The 21,697-nt window shown below is 35.3% G+C and overlaps 1 protein-coding gene across 20 annotated transcripts in view; it reads right to left on the bottom strand.

The window, feature by feature from the left end:
- The window catches only part of LOC135205744 (zinc finger and BTB domain-containing protein 17-like), a 292,065-nt gene that overhangs the window by 136,519 nt on the left and 133,849 nt on the right, over nt 1-21,697 (bottom strand). Inside the window, exon 6 of one of the 20 annotated variants that reach the window (XM_064236857.1) lies at nt 14,469-15,445. The exons of the other annotated variants lie outside the window; for them this stretch is intronic. Coding sequence (XP_064092927.1) covers nt 15,293-15,445 — 153 coding nt within the window. The 3' untranslated portion in view covers nt 14,469-15,292. Of the gene's footprint in view, nt 1-14,468; nt 15,446-21,697 lie in introns of those variants that run through there. 20 annotated transcript variants of the gene reach the window in all.

Raw genomic sequence — 21,697 nt, 5'->3', positions numbered from 1 at the left:
TACTTACAGGCAAAGGTCCGACCATATTGATAAATACATTCTCAAAAGATTTGCCTATTGAAGGAATATTACACAACGGAACTCTGGGAATTACTTGATTTGGTTTCCCGGCAATTTGGCATTCATGACAGCTTAAAACATATCTCTTTACGTCACTCCTCAATTTAGGCCAAAAGTACGCCCTACTAATAAACCTGAAAGTTTTATTTACTCCTGAATGTCCTTGCTCATCATGTGCTAACTTCAAAACTAGCTCACAAAGCTTCCTAGGAACCACCAATTGTTCGGTGATTTCCCCTTTACTACCTGACTTAGGTCAAACAAAACGACACAAAACTTTGTCCTTTAAACAAAAAGTTTCCTCACACACATCATCGAGATCATCATCCAGCTCACATTCAAAAATTCAGGTTAGTGTCTCATTCTCTCCCTGAAACTTGACTAGCTCATCCTTATCCAAAACGTTAGTGCCTAATTCATCACCGTAACTTGTACTACATACCGGTATATTTACTACGTTACCCTCAACACCTACACCTTCCCCTTGGCTATCACTGTCAACAATAAAGTTAGGTTTCTCAGCCACACTCATGTCATGATCAACCTCGCCACCTCTATCACACTCGTTTGAATCCACGAACTCACTCACTCCCAACAGGATTCACATTCTTGGATAAAGCTAAATCATTACCGACAATAATGTCAACGCCATCAAGGGGCAAACTGTCAACAACTGCAAGTTTCACTTCTCCTGACACTACCTGACTTTCTAAATTCAACTTCAACACAGGACAAAGAACACAAGTGTTAGGAAATCCACCTAACATGACTTTTTCTTCCATGTTGATTTCCACCCTGTTTGGCACACTCTCTCCTAATCAGTGAGACAGCAGCTCCTGTGTCTCGAAGCTAGACCACTTCTCTCGAAAATACTCCTCCAAGAGAGGAAACTACACCTTCTGACAGAAATTCACCAAAAAATTTACTAGTTTCTCTCATCACATCATTCCTCCATGACAAAAGGTTAACTAGAGACACTGGTTTCTTAACGTCCTTCCTTTCTACTGCACAATTTTTCACCAAATGCCCTTTCCCATTACATCAGAAGCAAGTTAATTCTGAGCCACTAGATGCCACTTTACTCTTACAAACCTTAGACATATGACCAGGTTTTCTGCATGTATAACAGGAATAGTCACTTTTACTTGCATTGCTATTACTAGAACTGAAACCTTTACTGCTTTGTACTCTACCAGACGAAGGATCATTTTGTTTCTCACTAACACTCAAATTATGAGTTAGACTATATTTGTCAGCTACCCTAGATGCTCCTGCAAAAGATACTTCTCGCCTATCTTCTATACAAAGCTTAATCTCAGGGGATACGTTATCTTTGAAGTTTTCTAGCAACACTAAGTTCTTCAAACTATCAAAATCCTCAACTTTAGCAGAAGTTAACCAATCAAAAAACAGCCTTTCTTGCTTCTTACCGTATTCTACATACATAATATTTTCATCATTTTCCAAACTTCTAAATTTCTTACGGTACGCCTCCGGTACTAATCTGTACGTGCTAAGAACAGTTTCTTTCACAATATCATAATCATCACATTTCTCCTTAGGCATGCAACTATACACAGTAAGCGCCCTAACACTCAAAACTGACTGTAAATATAAAGTCCACATTTCTTTAGGAGAACCTACTCTTTCCATTAACTTCTCAAAACACATGAAATATTTTGTTACATCTTTCTCACCAAACTTTGGTACTAATTTCTGCACTGCACTCATGCCTAACCTATCCGCCTCGTTTGCATTCTCGCCTGTCCAACTGTTACAAGTACTTTCCCTTAACCGAGCAATTTCCAACTTGTGCAAACGTTCTTTCTCTCTTTCTTCCTATTGCATTACCAACATTTCTATTTCTTGGTGCATTTTCCTCGCTTCTCTCTCAGCCACTCTTTCCTCTCTCTCATACTTTTCTCTTTCCTTCTTTTCAACATACTCACGGAGATCATTCCCCTCTAGACCTAGAAGCTTACCCGACTCCATAAACTCTTTCACCATCTCACTCATTCTGGCTCTTTCTATATTGTCCCTGTTTCAAACTGTTACAGTGCTGGATAGCCTAAGCAAGGTCGCCAATATGTTACGAACCCCGAGAGAGGTCCGCTCCAAGTTCGATATTATTATAAACAAAAAGAATTCAACACCAACAGTTGAAACTGGGGAAACGAATATAGAAAGATACACAAACAGAACAAAGGTTTATTTACAAGCTATCTAACAAAGATAAATGCAGATTAGTTTCTCCTATTTACATACCACAAGTAAAATCTTACAATGCATGAACTGGGGAAGAAGTGAGGCAATGCAAGTACTTGCTGGCAAGTTTTGCGCTGTCAGAGATCTATGCTCGAAGCGGTGGCTTCACAAAAGGAGCACTGTAGTTGTAGATGTCCTCTTGACTGTATTGCAGAAAACAATGTATATTCTTGATACTTGAAGGGCAGGAACTTCTCGAAACCTCTTGTAGAAAGTTTCTTCTCTCAAGGCTTGCTCAACGTCGAAAATATCCCAGTCTTTCTCCCTGACTGGACGACTTGACCAGATTTCAATCACTCTCGAGCACCTTTTCCTCTCTGATCCTTTGTCTGTTCCTTCTTCTCTTATCTCTCTACTGATGATCTTCCTGATCTCCTGCTGATGGCGGGCTCCACTGATTAATATGATCTGTGACTCTTACTGATGATCTGCTCCCTCCTACTTCGTCGGTCGTATTTATACGGCAACCTGGGGATGTGGCTTACCAGCAAACGTCACAGACTCCCGAGATTACCGGAACTTCTTAGAAGAATCTTGACGAAGTATTGCATCAGAAATTGCGGCGTTCCTCACGTCACATTGGTGCTTGTCAAGTTCCACAACACTCCTGCCGATTCTAGAACCATCATAAGAACAGGCACCTCCAACACATGCGTGAATGCCTCCGTGCTGCAGAACTTCTCAAAGAAGATGCCCTTTCCTTTATCTTATCATTCGTCGCTTGAAGCCATTACCATGACATCATGGAAGGTAGGGGAATTATTTTAGAATTACTTATTATACCATTTTTGAGATTTTTATTTTTTTATTTTGACGACCTCAAAGTTTACCCCAGTCTAGGGTGCTGCACAATGATAAGTTACCCCGACCACTACGGGTTAACCGAAACTCAACTCCAATAATTGCCGCGTTTCAGTTAACGGCGGTTTTCGCTTATCAGCACCCCACCCAGAACAGAATCCCTGTCAATAACCAGAGACTACCTGTATTCATAACTGGGGTTGACAACGACGTTATCTGGTTATCAGGAGCTTCAGCATAACAAATGTATGTATCTTTTCCATGGATATTTTATAAAGTTATGCTTTACTTTACTGTACAGGCTAGTCCCTGGTTATCGGCAGACTCTGTTATTGTTGGCCCAGTTTCATGACGCTTGTCTAATACCTAACAGAGGCGCCATTATCCAGTTAATGGCGCCAAACTCTGGCTATCGGCAGTTTTTGCTTATCATCAAGCCATCGGAACCTTCGCTGACTAAACAATCTAATACTGCATCTTTTCTGGTCCCTGGCAGATTAAAACTATATCAACGGCATAATCCAAGTCAATTAGTTAACCATTTTCTCCCCAGAGCATACCAGCATTCATTTCTCTTTTAACCATTCCAACACAATCTATGACCAACACAAACAACAGAGGAGACAGAATGCCACCCTGAATGACCCAGACTTAACCTCAAATGGATCACTCAAAACACCCATCAACCATCGATTTACAAGATATGCCCTCATGCATGTTCATAACAACCCTCACAAATTTTTCCAGCATTCCACAACGCCTCATGATTTTTCCCCATAGTTCATATCGAAATACTATCAAACGCCTTTTCAAAATCAACAAAAAGACTGAACGGAGTTATCACTGCAACCCCATCCCTTTCTAAAACTGGCCTGTTCATCCCTCAGAATGCCATTAACCACTAGCTACATCCTATTCAACAATGCTAAACTGAAAATTTTCAAGGCTACAGGTGACTTAGTGATTCCCTTCTAATTACTACCACACCTACTCATATCATCTTTCTTTGGAACTTTAACGTTCACACCATTCTTCCAACTTGAAGGTATTATCCCTGTCATCTAGTATATCTCATTGAATTATATCTTCAAGACAAATACTAATCTATCCTCCTCCACTTAAAAAATTTCTGGGAATAAACCATCCACTCTCCTGGTGCCAAAATAAATCTTTGTATCACAAATTTTTTTTTATACTGTAATTTTATTTATTTACTATTTTAACTAAGTAATTTATTAAGTTCATTCAGGGGTAATATACTGGAGTTCCGATTACTGTCTAGCAAAGATAACCTTCCTGGGGGTTAGGATACACCTTCGAAAAATATAAGTTTCAGCCAAGCCACTAGGATGCACAATAAACTTTAAGAATTATTCCAAGAAAAGTAATGTTTCAATGCCAGGAAATAAGTAGGTACCAATTCCATCACATTAGAAGACCTAACTCCTGCATCACAAACAGGGGCATCCTCAACTCACGGTGCTCTAAAGATAATAAAGAAGTGGGTAACTTATTTGTTGATTCTCTTTACTTGTGACAAAGAAATTGGATTTTCCCAAGACAACAGTTTACAATTAAAGACCAGCAAACCAATATACAGGCAGTCACAGGTTATCGGCAGGGGTTCCATTCCCAAGGAAGCGCCGATAAGCGAAAACTGCCATTAAACAAAATGCAGTGATTTATGGCGCCATAATGGTGGGTGCCATTAACCAGTTATCAGCGCCATAAGCACCATTATGGCGCCTCTGTTAGGTATGTTATGGCGCCTTAAGACCTTATGACGTCGATAACCGGAACCCAGCCAGTTACGGCGTCATAATTTTATGGTGCTAGATGAACGCCATAGAGCCGGATTGCCAATAACAGTCCATCGATAACTGGGACTGCCTGTACCCTAATATATCCATTATAAAGGCAGTCCCCGGTTATCGGCAGGGGTTCTGTTCTCGGCTGGGTGCTGATAAGCGAAAACTGCCGTTAACCAACAACCTGGTAATTTATGGCAGTTACGATACCAATACGTAACCAGTTAATCCTCTTACGCCGAAGGGGTATAATAAAAATCGTCTCCCGTATGCCGAGGCTGTCTCAGAGTGAGCGCCGAAGCGGAAAAAATATTTTATTCAAAAAATCACAGCGCGCTTAGTTTTCAAGATTAAGAGTTCATTTTTGGCTCCTTTTTTTTGTCATTGCCTTAAATTTAGTATGCAACCATCAGAAATGAAAAAATATCATTATCATATATAAATAATGCAATATATGATAGCGCGAAAACAAAATTTCATATATAATTGTATTCAAATCGCGCTGTGAGCAAAACGGTTAAGGCTAACAAGTTAATTTTTTATCGTTGTATTGTACACTAAATTGCAATCATTTTGGTATATAACACATTGTAAAACGATGAAAGCAACACAGAGAAAATTTTATCACAAAATGATGCATGAATTCGTAACGCGCGGACGTAAAAAAATAGTTTTTTCAAAAATTCACCATAAATCAAATTTTGTTCTAGAGACTTCCAATTTGTTTCAAAATTAAGATAAATGATTGAATATTACTATACTGTAAGAGTTTTAGCTTAAAATTGCAGTTTTTTACCATTTCAGACGAGTTAAAGTTGATCGAATGTCGAATTTTTTTTATATATTTTTTTATATGCAAATATTTCGAAAATGAGAAAAGCTACAACCTTAAATTATTTTTTTATGTATTTTACGTGAAATTGCGCACATTTTCATATATAAAACTCTATGAAATGCCTAATATGAAACGGAGCAAATATAACGAGAATGCTACGTACACATTTCGGAGATTTGCGGTGGAGAATCCGCGCTCGGAGGGAAGGAAAGTTTTTTTTTTTTTTTAATTCACCATAAATCTAATTATTGTGCTAGAGACTTCGAATTTGTTTCAAAATAAAGATAAATGACTGAATATTACTAGACTGTAAGAGTTTTAGCTTACAATTGCGTTTTTCAACTATTTCGGTAGAGTCAAAGTTGACCAAACGTGGTTTTTTTTTTATTTATCATGATTTATATGCATATATTTCAAAAATGAGAAAAGCTACAACTTTCAATCATTTGTTGTTGTATTCTACATGAAATTGAGCACATTTTCATATATAAAACTTTATGTAACGGCTAATTTAAAATGGTGCAAACATTACGACAATCGTGCGAAAAAACTTCTGATTTTTTTGGGAAGAGTTACCGCGCAAACGTAAGGTTTTTTTTTTTTTTTTTTTTTTTTTTATAAATTCACCATAAATAAAAATATTGTGCTAGAGACTTCCAATTTGTTGCAAAATGAAGGTAAATGATTGAATATTACTAGTATATAAGAGTTTTAGCTCACAATTGTGTTTTTCGACCATTTCGGTAGAGTCAAAGTTGACCAAAGGTTGATATTTTGGCACTTATCGTTATTTATATGAAAAAACTGATAAAACTAATAAAAGCTACAGCTATGGGTTGTTTTTAGTTGCATTGTGCATGAACCTGCGCACATTTCCATACATAAAACTTTATGTAACGGCAAATTTAAAAAGGTGCAAACGTTACGACAATCGCAAGAAAAAATTTATCGGAAGAGTTACCGCGCGGACGTAAGGAAAAAGTTTTTTTCATAAATTCACCATAAATCAAAATATTGTGCTAGAGACGTCCAATTTGTTACCAAATGAAGGTAAACAACTGAATATTACTAGAATATAAGAGTTTTAGCTTACAATTGTGTTTTTCGACCATTTCGGTAGAGTGAAAGTTGACCAAAGGTTGAAATTTTGGCACTTATCGTTATTTATATGAAAATATTTCAAAACTGATAAAAGCTACACTTATGAGTTGTTTTTTGTTGTATTTTACATGAAATTCCACACATTTTCATATATAATACTCCATGTAACAGCTAATTTAAAATGGTGCAAAAATTATGTCGGTGACGACATAATTTCCGAGATGTGTCACTGAAACTTTTCAGTGCGATAAGAAAGAAATTCACGCTTGCGCGCCTGCGTAACGATTGTAAACTAAACGTCGCCTTGATCTGTGAGCTCCCAGCATCCCCCAAGGCACGTGATTCAAAAGTTTTCGGCTGGTAGGCCTATAAGTATTTTTCCGCGAATTTAAAAAAAAATTTTTATGTCTACATTCAATACATCCAATCGGCACCCAGAAGACAATTTATCTTGACATTTAATACGTCCAATCGGTGTAATAGGGTTAATGGTGCCTCTGCTAGTTATGTTATGGCGCCACAACTATTAGTAGCGCCTTATGCCGCTGATAACTGGAACTCGGTGCATTATGGCGCCATAAATCGCTGATTTTATGGTGCTAGACAAGCCCCCATAAAACTGGATCGCCATTAACCCTTAAACGCCGAATGGACGTATTAAACGTCGAGTCAAAATATCCCCCGTATGCCGAATGGACGTACCATACGTCAACTCAAAAGTTTTTTTTTAAATTAGCGGAAAAATACTTATAGGCCTACCAGCCGAAAACTTTTGAATCACGCGCCTTGGGGAATGCTGGGAATTCACGGATCAAGGTGTTGTTTTGTTTACAATCGTTACGCAGGCGCGCAAGCGCGAATGTCTTTCTTATCGCACTAAAAAGAATCAGTGACACATCTCAAAAATTATTTCGTCACTTTGACATAATTTTTGCACAGTTTTAAATTATCCGTTACATGAAGTATTATATATGAAAATGTGTGCAATTTCATTTAGAATACTACAATAAAATACTCATGATTGTAGCTTTTATCAGTTTTGAATTATTTCCATATAAATAACGATAAGTGCCAAAATTTCAACCTTAGGTCAACTTTGACTCTACTGAAATGGTCGAAAAACGCAATTGTAAGCTAAAACGCTTATATTGTAGTAATATTCAACTATTTACCTTAATTTTGCAACAAATTGGAAGTCTCTAGCACAATATTTCGATTTATGGTGAATTTATAAAAAAAACTTTTTCCTTATGTCCGCGCGGTAACTCTTACGAAAAAAATCATACATGCGATTGTGGTAATGTTTGCACCATTTTAAAATTAGCCGTTACATAAAGTTTTATATATGGAAATGTGCGTAATTTCATGCACAATACAACTAAAAACAACCCATGGTTGTAGCTTTTATCAGTTAGGAATATTTTCATATAAAAAATGATGTGACAAATTTTCAACCTTCGGTCAATTTTGACTCTACCGAAATGGTCAAAAAACGCAATTGTAAGCTAAAACTCTTATATTTTAGTAATATTCAATCATTTACCTTCATTTTGCAACAAATTGGAAGTGTCTAGCACAATATTTTGATTTATGGTGAATTTATGAAAAAAAACTTTCCTTCCCTCCGCGCGCGGATTCTCCGCCATAAATCTCCGAATTGCGTACATCACATTCTTGGAAAATTTGCTCCGTTTCATATTAGGCATTTCATAGAGTTTTATATATGAAAATGTGCGCAATTTCATGTAGAATAAAAGGAAAAATATTTGAAGGTTGTAGCTTTTCTAATTTTCGAAATAATTGCATATAAAAAAAAATTATAAAAAAATTTCGACATTCGGTCAACTTTAACTCGTCCGAAATGGTCGAAAGCTGCAATTGTAAGCTAAAACTCTTACAGTATCATAATATTCCATCATTTACCTTCATCTTGAAACAAATTCAAAGTCTCTATAACAATATTTAGATTTATGGTGAATTTAAAAAAAAAAAAAAATTTACGTCCGCGCGTTATGAATTCATGCATCATTTTGTGATAATATTTTCTCTGTGTTGCTTTTATCGTTTTACAATGTGTATATACCAAAAAGATCGCAATTTAGTTTACATTACAACGAAAAAAAAGTAACTTGTTACCTTTAACCGTTTTGCGCACAGCGCGATTTGAATATAATTATATATGAAATTTCGTTTTTGCGCTATCATATATCGCATTATTTATATATGATAATTTTTATCATTTTTGATGGTTGCATACTAAACTTCAGGCAATGACAAAAAAAGGAGCCAAAAATGAACTCTTAATCTTCAAAACTAAGCGCGCTGTGATTTTTTTGAAAAAATTATTTTTTCCGCTTCCGCGCTCACTCCAAACCGGCCCCGGCATTCGGGAGAGGTTTTGATTTTTACCACTTCAGCGTTTAAGGGTTAACTGAGTTTGCTGATAACCAGGGACTGCCTGTACTGAACTGAGTCTGCATGGTTCTGTGGTTGAAGCAACAACCACCCTAGTCCATAATAAATGGCTTATAAAATGTTTACACATGCTTTTCCTACTTGATATAATTCAACAGAACTAACACAATAAAGGCAGCCATCGGTTGGCGGCATTTTTGTTTTACTGCGTTTACTCAATTTAGGATAAATATATAACAGCTGAAAAGTTATGTATGAGATGGTCCAAACCAGTGTCTATCTCTTAACAAAAGCAAGATTAATCACAACAAGAACCACAATAAAACAGCTGAATATAAGATAGGCCTATAATCCAAACGTCATAAGTTGCGTAGATCGTCAAAAAGACATAGGACTTTATGGGTCTGTCATTTTTTATGATCTTGTTACTTTGAAAGGAGATAATGTCTTTTAAGAAAATTCTCAGCAATTTATTTCCAATATGACCTGTGGAGCCTATCATACAGTAACTTTAAATTAAACAAAGGTTTTGTAGAGTGCAGTCACTGCTTGTCATCCCTCCAAATGTGTAAATGATTGCAATGATATAAATGTTAAGACTTAAAATGTGGTAAAATTTCCTGAAATCAATATGAAATGCCATCTGCATAACTCTGAGAAAGTCTTTTGTGTTTAAATTTAGAATGGCGAACACGCTTGACAATATCAGACATTAATTACCATTGTCCAGTGATTCAAGTGCACTGATTCAAACACAAGACATTCCTTGTGTCACATCCGTATTCAGGCGAACATCATTTACGAAACAACATTGCAGCAAGGTGTAACACTTCTGACTTCATTCATATTTTCCTGTTTTATATTTTTTTTTAATTTTTATGGAGACGTGTATTATGATTTTATTTCAAGGGATAATGTAACTTTTCCTTTTGATAATCAGTACAATATATTTTAGTTTGGCAAAACAACCAACTGCAAAATAAATGAGGATGAAAAGAACCACTGATTAACCGACTTTTCGAAACTATTTCCAACCAATCAACTTCAAAGGAATGATCTCGACGTAAGCAGTAGATGGGGCTTAGCTGCAAAGCTAGCTTGAATCTGCTATACAGTAATACCCCGAACTTTCATGATTCGAGTTGCACGAATTCACAATAGTGTGAACTTTTCATTGGAACCTAACTAATTATCATATGAGAGTTCTTCACAATAGCATGAACATTCTCTCTCTCTCTCTCTCTCTCTCTCTCTCTTTCTCTCATAGTTAGTCCTCACACTAGTAGTACATGATTTTAAATTGATTGAATTTTATCTTCACCCTCTCCAAACATTACGTATGTACATGGTAGTATGTTTTCTTAATTTCATTGAATTGTGTACCTTCGTTATAACAAACTTATGAAGTTAACCTAGTGACCCAAAGAAAACTTTTATTCTAAGGGGAAAAAGAAACTGGCATCCCATGAATAATGGGTAACGTTAGTATACATACTGTAACTATTTTTCGCCAACCAGTTATTTCTTTTTTAAGGGTGATGTATTAATCTAACTTAGATCAAATTATAGTAACTTTAATTTCATTTAAAAGTTAGCGTAATACTAAGGGAGCATGATTAGGGTCATATTTAGTGTTCAAACTCTAGAAGCAAGCATTTATTAACATTTTTAGAGAACCGTGCCAAGCTTATGCGAAACTTCCCCTTACGCGAGGGGTTCTGGAACCTAACCTCGCGTAAGTTCGGGGGTATTACTGTTGTGAGCTAAGTATGTACATAGTAAGTAAAAGACGAAATTGTATCAAATCTATGAAGACTTTATTAATCACGTTTCCTTTTAACAGTTCAAAGAACAAAAAGACACTGAAACAGAATAATACAGCAAAAGAAAGTTACCTAATGATGACTGGATATCAAGTAATTTGACAGGACTATTAATTGAGGTTAACTGTGAAGGGACACCAGTCTAAGTGAATCTCCCACAAATTAGGCCCCACTTTTCATAGAAGTCTCGAAACCTTATAATATATTGCATTTGCTATTGCAGGAAATATCAGAACACAGTAATCTTCATTTCCATTTACACTGAAAGCATTAATAAAAATTTATTGGCAGAAATGAATATTCGGATCAAATATACCCTGTCACCCATCTTCCACCAGACAGTGTGAATGAGGCTGAAGAGGTGTCAGGTTTCCTGGAGCATATAAAAAGGTGCCAAATGTTTTACATGAGTAGAGTACAGAAGAATAGTGCCTCTGTGCAGACAAAAAGATTGCTTCAAAGTACGTATATCACACATAAGGGAAGTAATTGGAGCACCACACCAACAAAGGATTACCTTGGGCACAGGAGGGGATGGAAGTAGTGCACTTAAAAGTATGCCTCCACAGATTCCTCATATGTTAGCCATAAGGTCTTCAAAATTACACCAGAGTTGTGGAGACACTGCAATGAAGACCATGGTAATTTCGAGAGTATGCAAATCTCCAGATCCTAATTTGTCTGAAATGCTTTTTTCGTTATATTTAAATAATGCTAGCCTTGTTAAATATCACCATATTTTTCTTTTGCTTTTAAAGAAATTGGTATAAAGATGTAAATGTAGCAAATTTCATATAATTTAAGTACAACTGCATTAGATGTTTTTTGAGTTATCATACTAATGTAAAGCATCTGCACTTAAATTTTAGGGCAAAGTATTTATACATTTCAAAAGTTGATGAGCTTAACCCTTAAACGCCGAAGCGGTAAAAATAAAAAAATCCCCCGAATTCCGGAGCCGGTTTTGAGTGAGCGCGGAAGCGGAAAAAATAATTTTTTCAAAAAATGACAGCGTGCTTAGTTTTGAAGATTAAGAGTTCATTTTTGGCTCCTTTTTTTGTCATTGCCTGAAGTTTAGTATGCAATCATCATAATTGAAAAATAATATCATTATCATATGTAAATAATGCGATATATGGTAGTGAAAAAAAAAAATTCATACATAATTGTATTAAAATCACGCTGTGCAAAAAACGGTAAAAGCTAATGAGTTTCTTTTTTTTTTCGTTGTATTGTACACTAAATTGCAATCATTTTGATATATAATACATTGTAAAACAATAAAAGCAACACCAGAAAAATATTATCACAAAATGATGTACGAATTCGTAACGCGCAGACGTAAAAAAAAGTTTTTTTTTCAAAAATTCACCGTTAAATCTAATATTGTTCTAGAGACTTCCAATTTGTTTCAAAATGAATACAAATGATTGAATATTACGATACTGTAAGAGTTTTAGCTTACAATTGCGTTTTTCGACCATTTCGGTAGAGTCAAAGTTGACCGAACGTGGTTTTTTTTCTATTTATCGTGATTTATATGCAAATATTTCAAAAATGAGAAAAGCTACAACCTTCAAATATTTTTCCTTTTATTTTACATGAAATTGCGCACATTTTCATATATAAAACTCTATGAAATGCCTAATATGAAACGGAGCAAATTTTCCGAGAATTCGATGTACGCAATTCGGAGATTTATGGCGGAGAATCCACGCACGGAGGGAAGGAGTTTTTTTCATAAATTCACCATAAATCGAAATATTGTGCTAGAGACTTCCAATTTGTTGCAAAATGAAGGTAAATGATTGAATATTACTAAAATATAAGATTTTTAGCTTACAATTGCGTTTTTCGACCATTTCGGTAGAGTCAAAGTTGACCGAACGTGGTTTTTTTTCTATTTATCGTGATTTATATGCAAATATTTCGAAAATGAGGAAAGCTACAACCTTCAATTATTTTTCGTTGTATTCTACATGAAATTGCGCACATTTTCATATATAAAACTTTATGTAACAGCTAATTTAAAATGGAGCAAACATTACCACAATCGCACATATGATTTTTTCGGAAGAGTTACCGCGCGGACGTAAGGAAAATGTTATTTTTTTCATAAATTTACCATAAATCGAAATATTGTGCTATAGACTTCCAATTTCTTACAAAATGAAGGTAAATGATTGAATATTACTAAAATATAAGAGTTTTAGCTTACAATTTCGTTTTTCGACCATTTCGGTAGTCAAAATTGACCGAAGGTTGAAAATTTGTCACATCATTTTTTATATGAAAATATTTCAAAACTGATAAAAGCTACAACCATGGGTTGTTTTTAGTTGTATTGTACATGAAATTGCGCACATTTCCATATATAAAACTTTATGTAACGGCTAATTTTAAAATGGTGCAAACATTACCACAATTGCATGTATGATTTTTTTCGGAAGAGTTACTGCGCGGACGTAAGGAAAAAGTTTTTTCATAAATTCACCATAAATTGAAATATTGTGCTAGAGACTTCCAATTTGTTGCAAAATTAAGGTAAATAGTTGAATATTAATACAATATAAGCGTTTTAGCTTACAATTGCGTTTTTCAACCATTTCGGTAGAGTCCAAGTTGACCAAAGGTTGAAATTTTGGCACTTATCGTTATTTATATGGAATTATTTCAAAACTGATAAAAGTTACAATCATGAGTATTTTTTTTGTTGTATTCTAAATGAAATTTCGCACATTTTCATATATAGTACTTCATGTAACGGATAATTTAAAACGGTGCAAAAATTATGTCAAAGTGACGAAATAATTTTTGAGATGTGTCACTGATACTTTTTAGTGCGATAAGAAAGAAATTCGCGCTTGTGCGCCTGCGTAACGATTGTAAACAAAACAACGTCTTGATCCGTGAACTCCCAGCATCCCCCAAGGCGCGTGATTCAAAAGTTTTCGGCTGGTAGGCCTATAAGTATTTTACCACGAATTTTTAAAAAAACATTTTTGAGCCGACGTATGGTACGTCCATTCGGAAATCGGGGGAGATTTTGACTCGACGTTTAATACGTCCATTCGGCGTTAAAGGGTTAAGACCCAGTTTTTGTAAGGTTGAAGATATTACTGAAAATAAATGCTAATCTGGCTGGACTACCAGTTCTTGACATAACAGATATTCTATTCTGTTAAAGCTTCGAGTAAATGGCTATTGGCTTCTTTTGTAAAATTTTGCACACAAAAATGAATTTAATGGAGTACCTCTACTTGTATAATGGCATCCAATTCAGCAATCATATTTTCTTTTTCTCCCATCTCTCTAAACACTAAAACTGAAATTTTTTTACACATTTTCTTTTTCTCTCTCCTCTCTAAAAACTAAGTGAAAAAATTTTACACATTTTCTTTTTCTCTCCTCTCTCTAAAAACTAAAACTGAAAAAGTTACACATTTTCTTTTCTCTCCTCCCTCTAAAAACTAAAACTGAAAAAATGTTACACATTTTCTTTTCTCTCTCTCTAAAAACTAAAAATGAAAAATTTTACACATTTTCTTTTTCTCTCTCTAAAAACTAAAACTGAAAAAATGTTACACAATTTCTTTTCTCTCCTCTCTCTAAAAACTAAAACTGAAAAAATTTTACACATTTTCTTTTTCTCTCTCTCTCTAAAAACTAAAACTGAAAAGATGTTACACATTTTCTTTTTCTCTCTCTCTAAAAACTAAAGCAGAAAAAATGTTACACATTTTCTTTTTCTCTCCTCTCTTTAAAAACTAAAACTCAAAAAAGTTTTGAAAGTACTATATACTATGTGGCAAGTAAATGAGATGCATCTGTTCACAGAAAAAGCAGCAAAACAAGTTACCTAGTGATAATTTTATATTAAGTACGTACATGGTATCAAAGAAAAGAACATCATTTTCAGATTTATGAAACTGTCAATTCCAAAACTTTTCACCTTTGATTAAACAAAAAAAGAAAACAAGAAATTTCCTAGGAACAGGTCAACATTGTAATAACACACAACAAGGATATCCTTGATGATTTTTTTTATATGTTTGTTCAATCTTTCTTAATGAACAGTATAATATAGGCAATGTGGACAGAAAAACATTTCCTTTCCATGGATGGTTGTGTGCCGGATAATTTCTGACTTCAGAGAAAACTTTGCTGGGTAATAATTACACTGACTAGTAAGACTCCTTCCTAGCATGAGCAGCTAAATGCTTACAAAGAGTTTTTTTCTTCCTAGTTGTAAACAAGCATATGTTGCACCTAAACACTTTTTTCAGCCACCTAGTTTCTGGGTGATGCAACTGGAGACTACTTGCTTTTTGGGCTTCCTGCAAAGGGAAGCCAAGTGAATTTCCTCTAAATGCATTACAAATTCTCACACAAATCTCAAATGATTAAAACATGTTAATGTTTTCTTTTTCTGAAAAAATCTGCTACAGTATTAGTATTAAATTAATTTCTAATGCTCCGAGATACCAGAATCCTTGGACTACTATGCAAACACCCCTAGATACTCTAGATGGCCAGTTCAAATTACATGAAACACTAAAATTCTGAATTTGGGCAGAAACTGAAGTATACTGTTCTGTAATTCCAATAAAAACAAGTCTACACTTTAAGCATTCTATGTAATCAAATTTCTAGTGAAAGATAGGTAAACAAAAATTTTGACAATACATAAATGACTTAGTGGAAAATGACAAATTTTTAATAAATTTATGTTTTTCATAACTTACAAACCCGAGGTCTTTATGTATAGGATAATTTCTCAAAAGTGCAAGCTGGACCGGTTTAAAAAAAGAACAAGGTTGGTAGCTCATGACCGTCATCCAATGTGGAGCAGAGGCGGAACCTCACCTCTCTCCCCTTCGTAGATACCCAAATGCTTCAGTCATCTCTCAAAATGTCTGCAAGCAAGATGAGTGCTGCCCTCTTTCAAGAAGCCAGTTGTTTACACACTTCCTGATCATCTATGCCCAGGCATTTCTGGTTTTCACACTTGTTATTGGCAATCTGGTTTTACGGGGCTTGTCTAGCACCAAAAATCTGCTATTTTTGGGCTGATATGCAGCAATTTCAAGTTATTGGAACCGTTACATACCTTAAATTATGAGCCTGTAACCGGTTACTGGTGCCAATAAGTGGCGATTTTTGCATATCAAGCTGTCGAAACAGAACCTCTGCCAATAACCAGGGACTGACTGCCTTATCTGAGTTTTCATGTATAAATGCATTTTGATTATGCAAACCCATGAATCATCAAAGCTTCAGACTAAGCCCCAGAGGAAATGCCCTGGGATTGGTAACAATCCATGTAGGCGTTATCTAGCCACATTTGGCACTGATCATCATTCAACTTGCAGTAGATGTAGATCTTATGTTTGCAGTAAAAGCAATTTGGTAGGAAGAAGACATACAAGAGGAAGTCGGCCGAGTCATCATGGGATGACTTTGTACTTCCAATGGTGCCAATATTCCGTCCTGTTCTTTCAAACTAAGCTATCATCTTAGAACTCATAGTAAACTTTACATCCATTTCACTGTTGAAAATATTTATTCACTGTAATATTCTTCAGAACTTGTCAAACAAACAAATATTTACTTATCAAGGTAAGTTTTGCCTTATTAACAATATGTAAAAGGAAATTTTCAGCATACCTCTTTTAATGAAAAGGTAGAATACTACCAGGCAATAAAAAAAGAAAGAAAGAAAGAAAAAAAGAAGCACATAGGAATCACACAAAAAACATCAGCATGTGTAGCCATGTTTGCAGCTAAAAGGAAATCTATGAGTGAAGTAGGCCATCAGAGGCCATGGCAGATGGCCTAGGCATACAGTGTTCCTCTGTATTCGCAGGGGATCCGTACCAGACACCCCCCATTGCAAAGCTAGAATTCATGAATAGTTGAAACCCCTAAAAAATGCTTAATACCTCCTATTTTGTTAGTTATAACTCAAGAAAACCTCATTAAAAAGGTTTATACCCAATTTTTTTTCAAGTTTTTATCACAAAAAAGTGCATTTTATGATGGGAGGAAAAAAAAAAAGAATTTGTGGATATTTCTCAATGAAAAATACTGCAAATATGCAAATTTTCCATTAATAATGGATATATTTGTTCCAGAGAGAAATCTGCAAATCTTTATGTGCAAATGGGAGGGGGGGAACCACTGTACCTGTGATAGTAATTTGTTTCTAAGTCATTACACAGCCAACATGCATGATGGGCTGGATAACTCCATTTATGAAAAGCAAAGGTTTGTATACCCCCTAGGAACCAGTAAAACTTTTAATGGTATTACACATACGAACATAATGTACTACGTGTTAGTTAAGTTCATCAGAATACTCTCGTCCTCACATCATGAGTGTGTAGTACAGTAGAGGTCCATTTTTTTTTATTGCAAAGAGAGTAACCTTTGTAATTACAATCTAAACCTCAAAGCAACATCACCTTTACATCTGGACAAAAACCTGTAAACAGTTGTAGAATTAATTCTATTCATCTTCATTGCTTCAAGAGGATCTATAACTTGGGTTTTTTTTTCAGTGACTCTTATTCTCTCATTTATATGCAGCACATTATGACACCATTCCAAGATTTATCCATACTCAACTGAAGAAATAATTTTTCTCCTTTTCTAATAATTGCTTACCTACAACCAAGATTTTAAAAATTTTCATATTGTACCAAAATACAACCCATGCCTCATTATGTGTCTTCTGTATAACAAATATCAACTCCACTTTATAGAATGGCGTCTCGGTTTGTTATGTATTAGCACAGAACTCTATTATGGGCGCCGATAACCAAATATCACACATTTTGATGCAAAAAATCCCTGACTTGCAGTGCTGGGCAAATGCCATAAAACCAGACCACCGATAACTGGGGAATCCTGTGTATATGTATGTGTATATATATATATATAATATATATATATATATATATATATATATATATATATATATATATGTATGTATAACTGAATCACGAAAGTTAGGAACGTGATAAATCCACAAATAAAGATAAAAAATGCCACGAAGGAAAAATAAATGAAGGAGGATCTGCAAGACCTTTCGATGTTAAACGTCCTTTCCTTCGTGGCATATATCTTTATTTATTTATTTATTTATATATATATATATAATATATATTTTGTTACATTTATTGATCTCCTCGTCTACCCAGCATTTAGTTAAATATTTTGATTGCTAGAAAAGCAGCCATTTTCCCCAAATCAGCTGACTTCAAAGGGGAAAATGCCAGCCAGAGATAGGAATTTCCTGTTAGAGAGGGGGAATAGAGACTCTTGTCAGCCTTAGCGACATATCCCAAAGGGAAGTGTGTAGCTAGCTAGGTACTTATTAGGCCTACGTCTTAAGCTCCTTTTCCTGTGAACCCTTTGCTGGCCTTATGTTCTGTTTCCAGGATGCCCTGCTCTTGGGGGAAAAACTGAACCCATCCCCCATGAAACACACCTGCCCTCGATCTCAGTCCGCTCCAAGCCGTGACCTCGGACGGATGTCCCAGCCTTCCCATTAGGCCTCCCACGGCGTTACTGGTGCGCCCAGGCCTGAGACAAAACCGACGCCGCATTCTACAAAGGCCCGCTTACTATGGCATCCAGGTACGTCTTGTGAATCAGTCATATTGCCAGTTCTTTACCTCCTAGTCATAACTACTCCCCATTTTCATAATTCAAACTCCTAATTCTCAAATGAACATTCCTTTGTTCCCTGCCTCGTGGCCGCATGTCTCCCTTTTGTGATCGTCCCAGACAAACGAAATCACTGAATATTTCATTTAACACAAAGTTTTCCTCCCCAGTGTGTTAGACAAAGTGTGTAACTGTAACTTGTGTAAGAAATCTTTAATTATTTTGTGTCTAATCAGGGATTTTTTTCCAGATTTGCCGTGTCACGTGTCCAAGTCTTCGCGCCCACAAGTGCTGCATTACCGCAAGATAATATGAATAATTTTAAAAACCAGCTTTTACATGAATCTCATTTTAGCCACCTATCCCCTTGTGAGAGATAATATTGTTCCCCGTGCGGACAAGCTGCATTTACTCTTTCTTCAGGCCATTAAACGGCCTCTTGTAAATAAATGTATGTAAAGTGATTAGCTGAGTTTTCTGGCAACCTTTTTCTCTAAAAATAATACCAAAAACCCCTTGTTTAAGGGGGCCGGCCGGCTAATGCCCTTTTTTAAGGACAGGACTTTGATATTCATACCACTTAATAAGGTGACTTGGGACATCTCCAAACCGCATATGATTTTCGCCTCTGACCTTCGGTTTTGTGACGCCAGGGCGATTTATCCCGAAAATAACCATTTTTCAAATTCTATCTCCTCCCTTGATATTTAATATTAAGACCTGGGATTACTACCATATATAGACCTGATGTAGACCTCCAATCGAATGGAGAGTTTTTTTTCTAAATCATTTTTTTTGCTAGATATGAATTTTTCAATATGGTCAAAAAATAAACCCTATAAATCAGGAGAAAAAAATTTATAAAAAAAAATACGAAACAAAAAGTGGAAAAAAGGGCTCTATTTGATTGTTCTATAATGTCTTTCTGAGTTATATACCAAATTCCAATGTTATAGCTTTAAAACTAAGTGAGAAGATAGATTTTGAAGGTCAATAAGTATAGTTTTGAGATACGGGCGTTCAAAGTTTTCCTTCGTATTTCTATAAAGACAATATTAATAAATAATGATTATTATGAATGTATATTTGTTTTTTGTGTATTAATAAACCAAAACTATTTTATTTATCATAATTTAATCATAAATGATGATCCCTTTGCTCATATATCGCAGCCTGGGGCACTGATTGAGGCAAGATGGGGCACTCCTTCCTACGCAATTCTCTCTCTCCCCTTCACTAACTCTGCTTATTACAGCGAATTTTCTTCTTCTGTGTGTTAGCGAGATGTTTTCCTTGTATTTTCCTCTTTGGCATGATGAAATTCTTGCCCGAAACAAAGATAAACAAACGTAATTGCAAGAGAATGTCAAGAGGTGAAACTCGAAGGCGTACATTTTTTTTACAAAGACAATTTAATAAATCATGATTATTATGAATTTCATATTCCATTTTGGGTATTAAAAAACCAAAACTTTGTTATTTATCATAAATGAAGATCTCTTTGCTCAAAGATCGTAGCCTTAGGTACAGTGTGACGTGTGCTGTCAAGCAAGACGGGGGCGTTACTAAGCAACCCTCCCCTCTCTCTTCACTAACTACGCATATATTATGATATTCTGTAATAATACTTGAGCGATTTTTCTTCGTCTGTATATTAGCGAGATGTTTCCCTTGTCTTTTCCTCATTGGCATGATGAAATTCTTGCCGAAACATACATAAACATACGTGAAAGCAGGCGAATGTCAGACGTGAAATGGAACGTGTAGACTACTTGACGTCTGTGATCGCACTAAGGACTGGAGTCGACTTGGTAGCTTGAGCCTGAAGTCTCCTTCTCGACTCGGGGAATGTCTACAGATGCCATTTCTCCCAATTTCTTTGACAATAATTATCAAAATTTACGATAATAGAAGAAATATTGCATTTTCTTGTACGGATCAATGTTTTAGGCTTATTGAGTTACGTTAACTAATTACCCTGTAACTACGAAAGTAAGAGGAATTTTGACGAAATATTTTGTATACGTATTCTCAATTGCCATATGAAGCTCCATGAATTTTTTCATGACTTTGCATTTTTTGCCCTATACCTCCATATATAGAGGTTCCGGCCGGCCCCCTTAAGGTAAGATAAAATCCAGTTACCTTGCATTTCCATATAATATTTTCCTTTATGTAATTGGGCCCTTAGGGCCGGGCTTCATATATGTGTGTGTGTGTGTGTGTGTGTGTGTGTGTGTGTGTGTGTGTGTGTTGTGTATATATATATATATATATATATATATATATATATACATACATATATATATATATATATATATATAAGTGAATACCACAGGAAAATAATAGTCAGAAATCCAAGCGCTTTCGTCTTTACTCAGACATCGTCAAGGATGTCTGAGTAAAGACGAAAGCGCTTGGATTTCTGACTATTATTTTCCTGTGGTATTCGCTTATTTATGAAGTCACGTGCATCTACAGTGATTTTTTAAGCATATATATATATATATGCTTTATATATATATATATGCTTATATATACGCTTATATATATGCTTTATATATATATATATATATATATATATATATATATATATATATTATATATATATATATACAGTGATACCTCGAGATACGAAATTAATCCGTTCCGAGACGGCCTTCATATTATGAGTTTTTCGTATCTTGGAACACATTTTACATGTAAAATGGCTAATCCGTCCCAAGCCTTCCAAAAACACCCCAGTAAATTATATTTCCAGGCCTAAAACACATGTTCTAGGGTTACGACGGAAGAATATGTCTCCAAAAAGGCAAAATACTGTACATACTTGAGTAATATTCAACTGCATGTAATGTTCAACCCCATTTTTACTGCATATATTAGGACTTTAGCATATGTCCCTTAGCAATAAGCCT

The sequence above is a fragment of the Macrobrachium nipponense genome, chromosome 24 (genome assembly GCF_015104395.2).
Source record: "Macrobrachium nipponense isolate FS-2020 chromosome 24, ASM1510439v2, whole genome shotgun sequence".
Classification (NCBI taxonomy): Eukaryota; Metazoa; Arthropoda; class Malacostraca; order Decapoda; family Palaemonidae; genus Macrobrachium; species Macrobrachium nipponense.
Note: the sequence above shows the minus strand (reverse complement) of the source record. Positions and strands in the feature narration are given on the sequence as shown.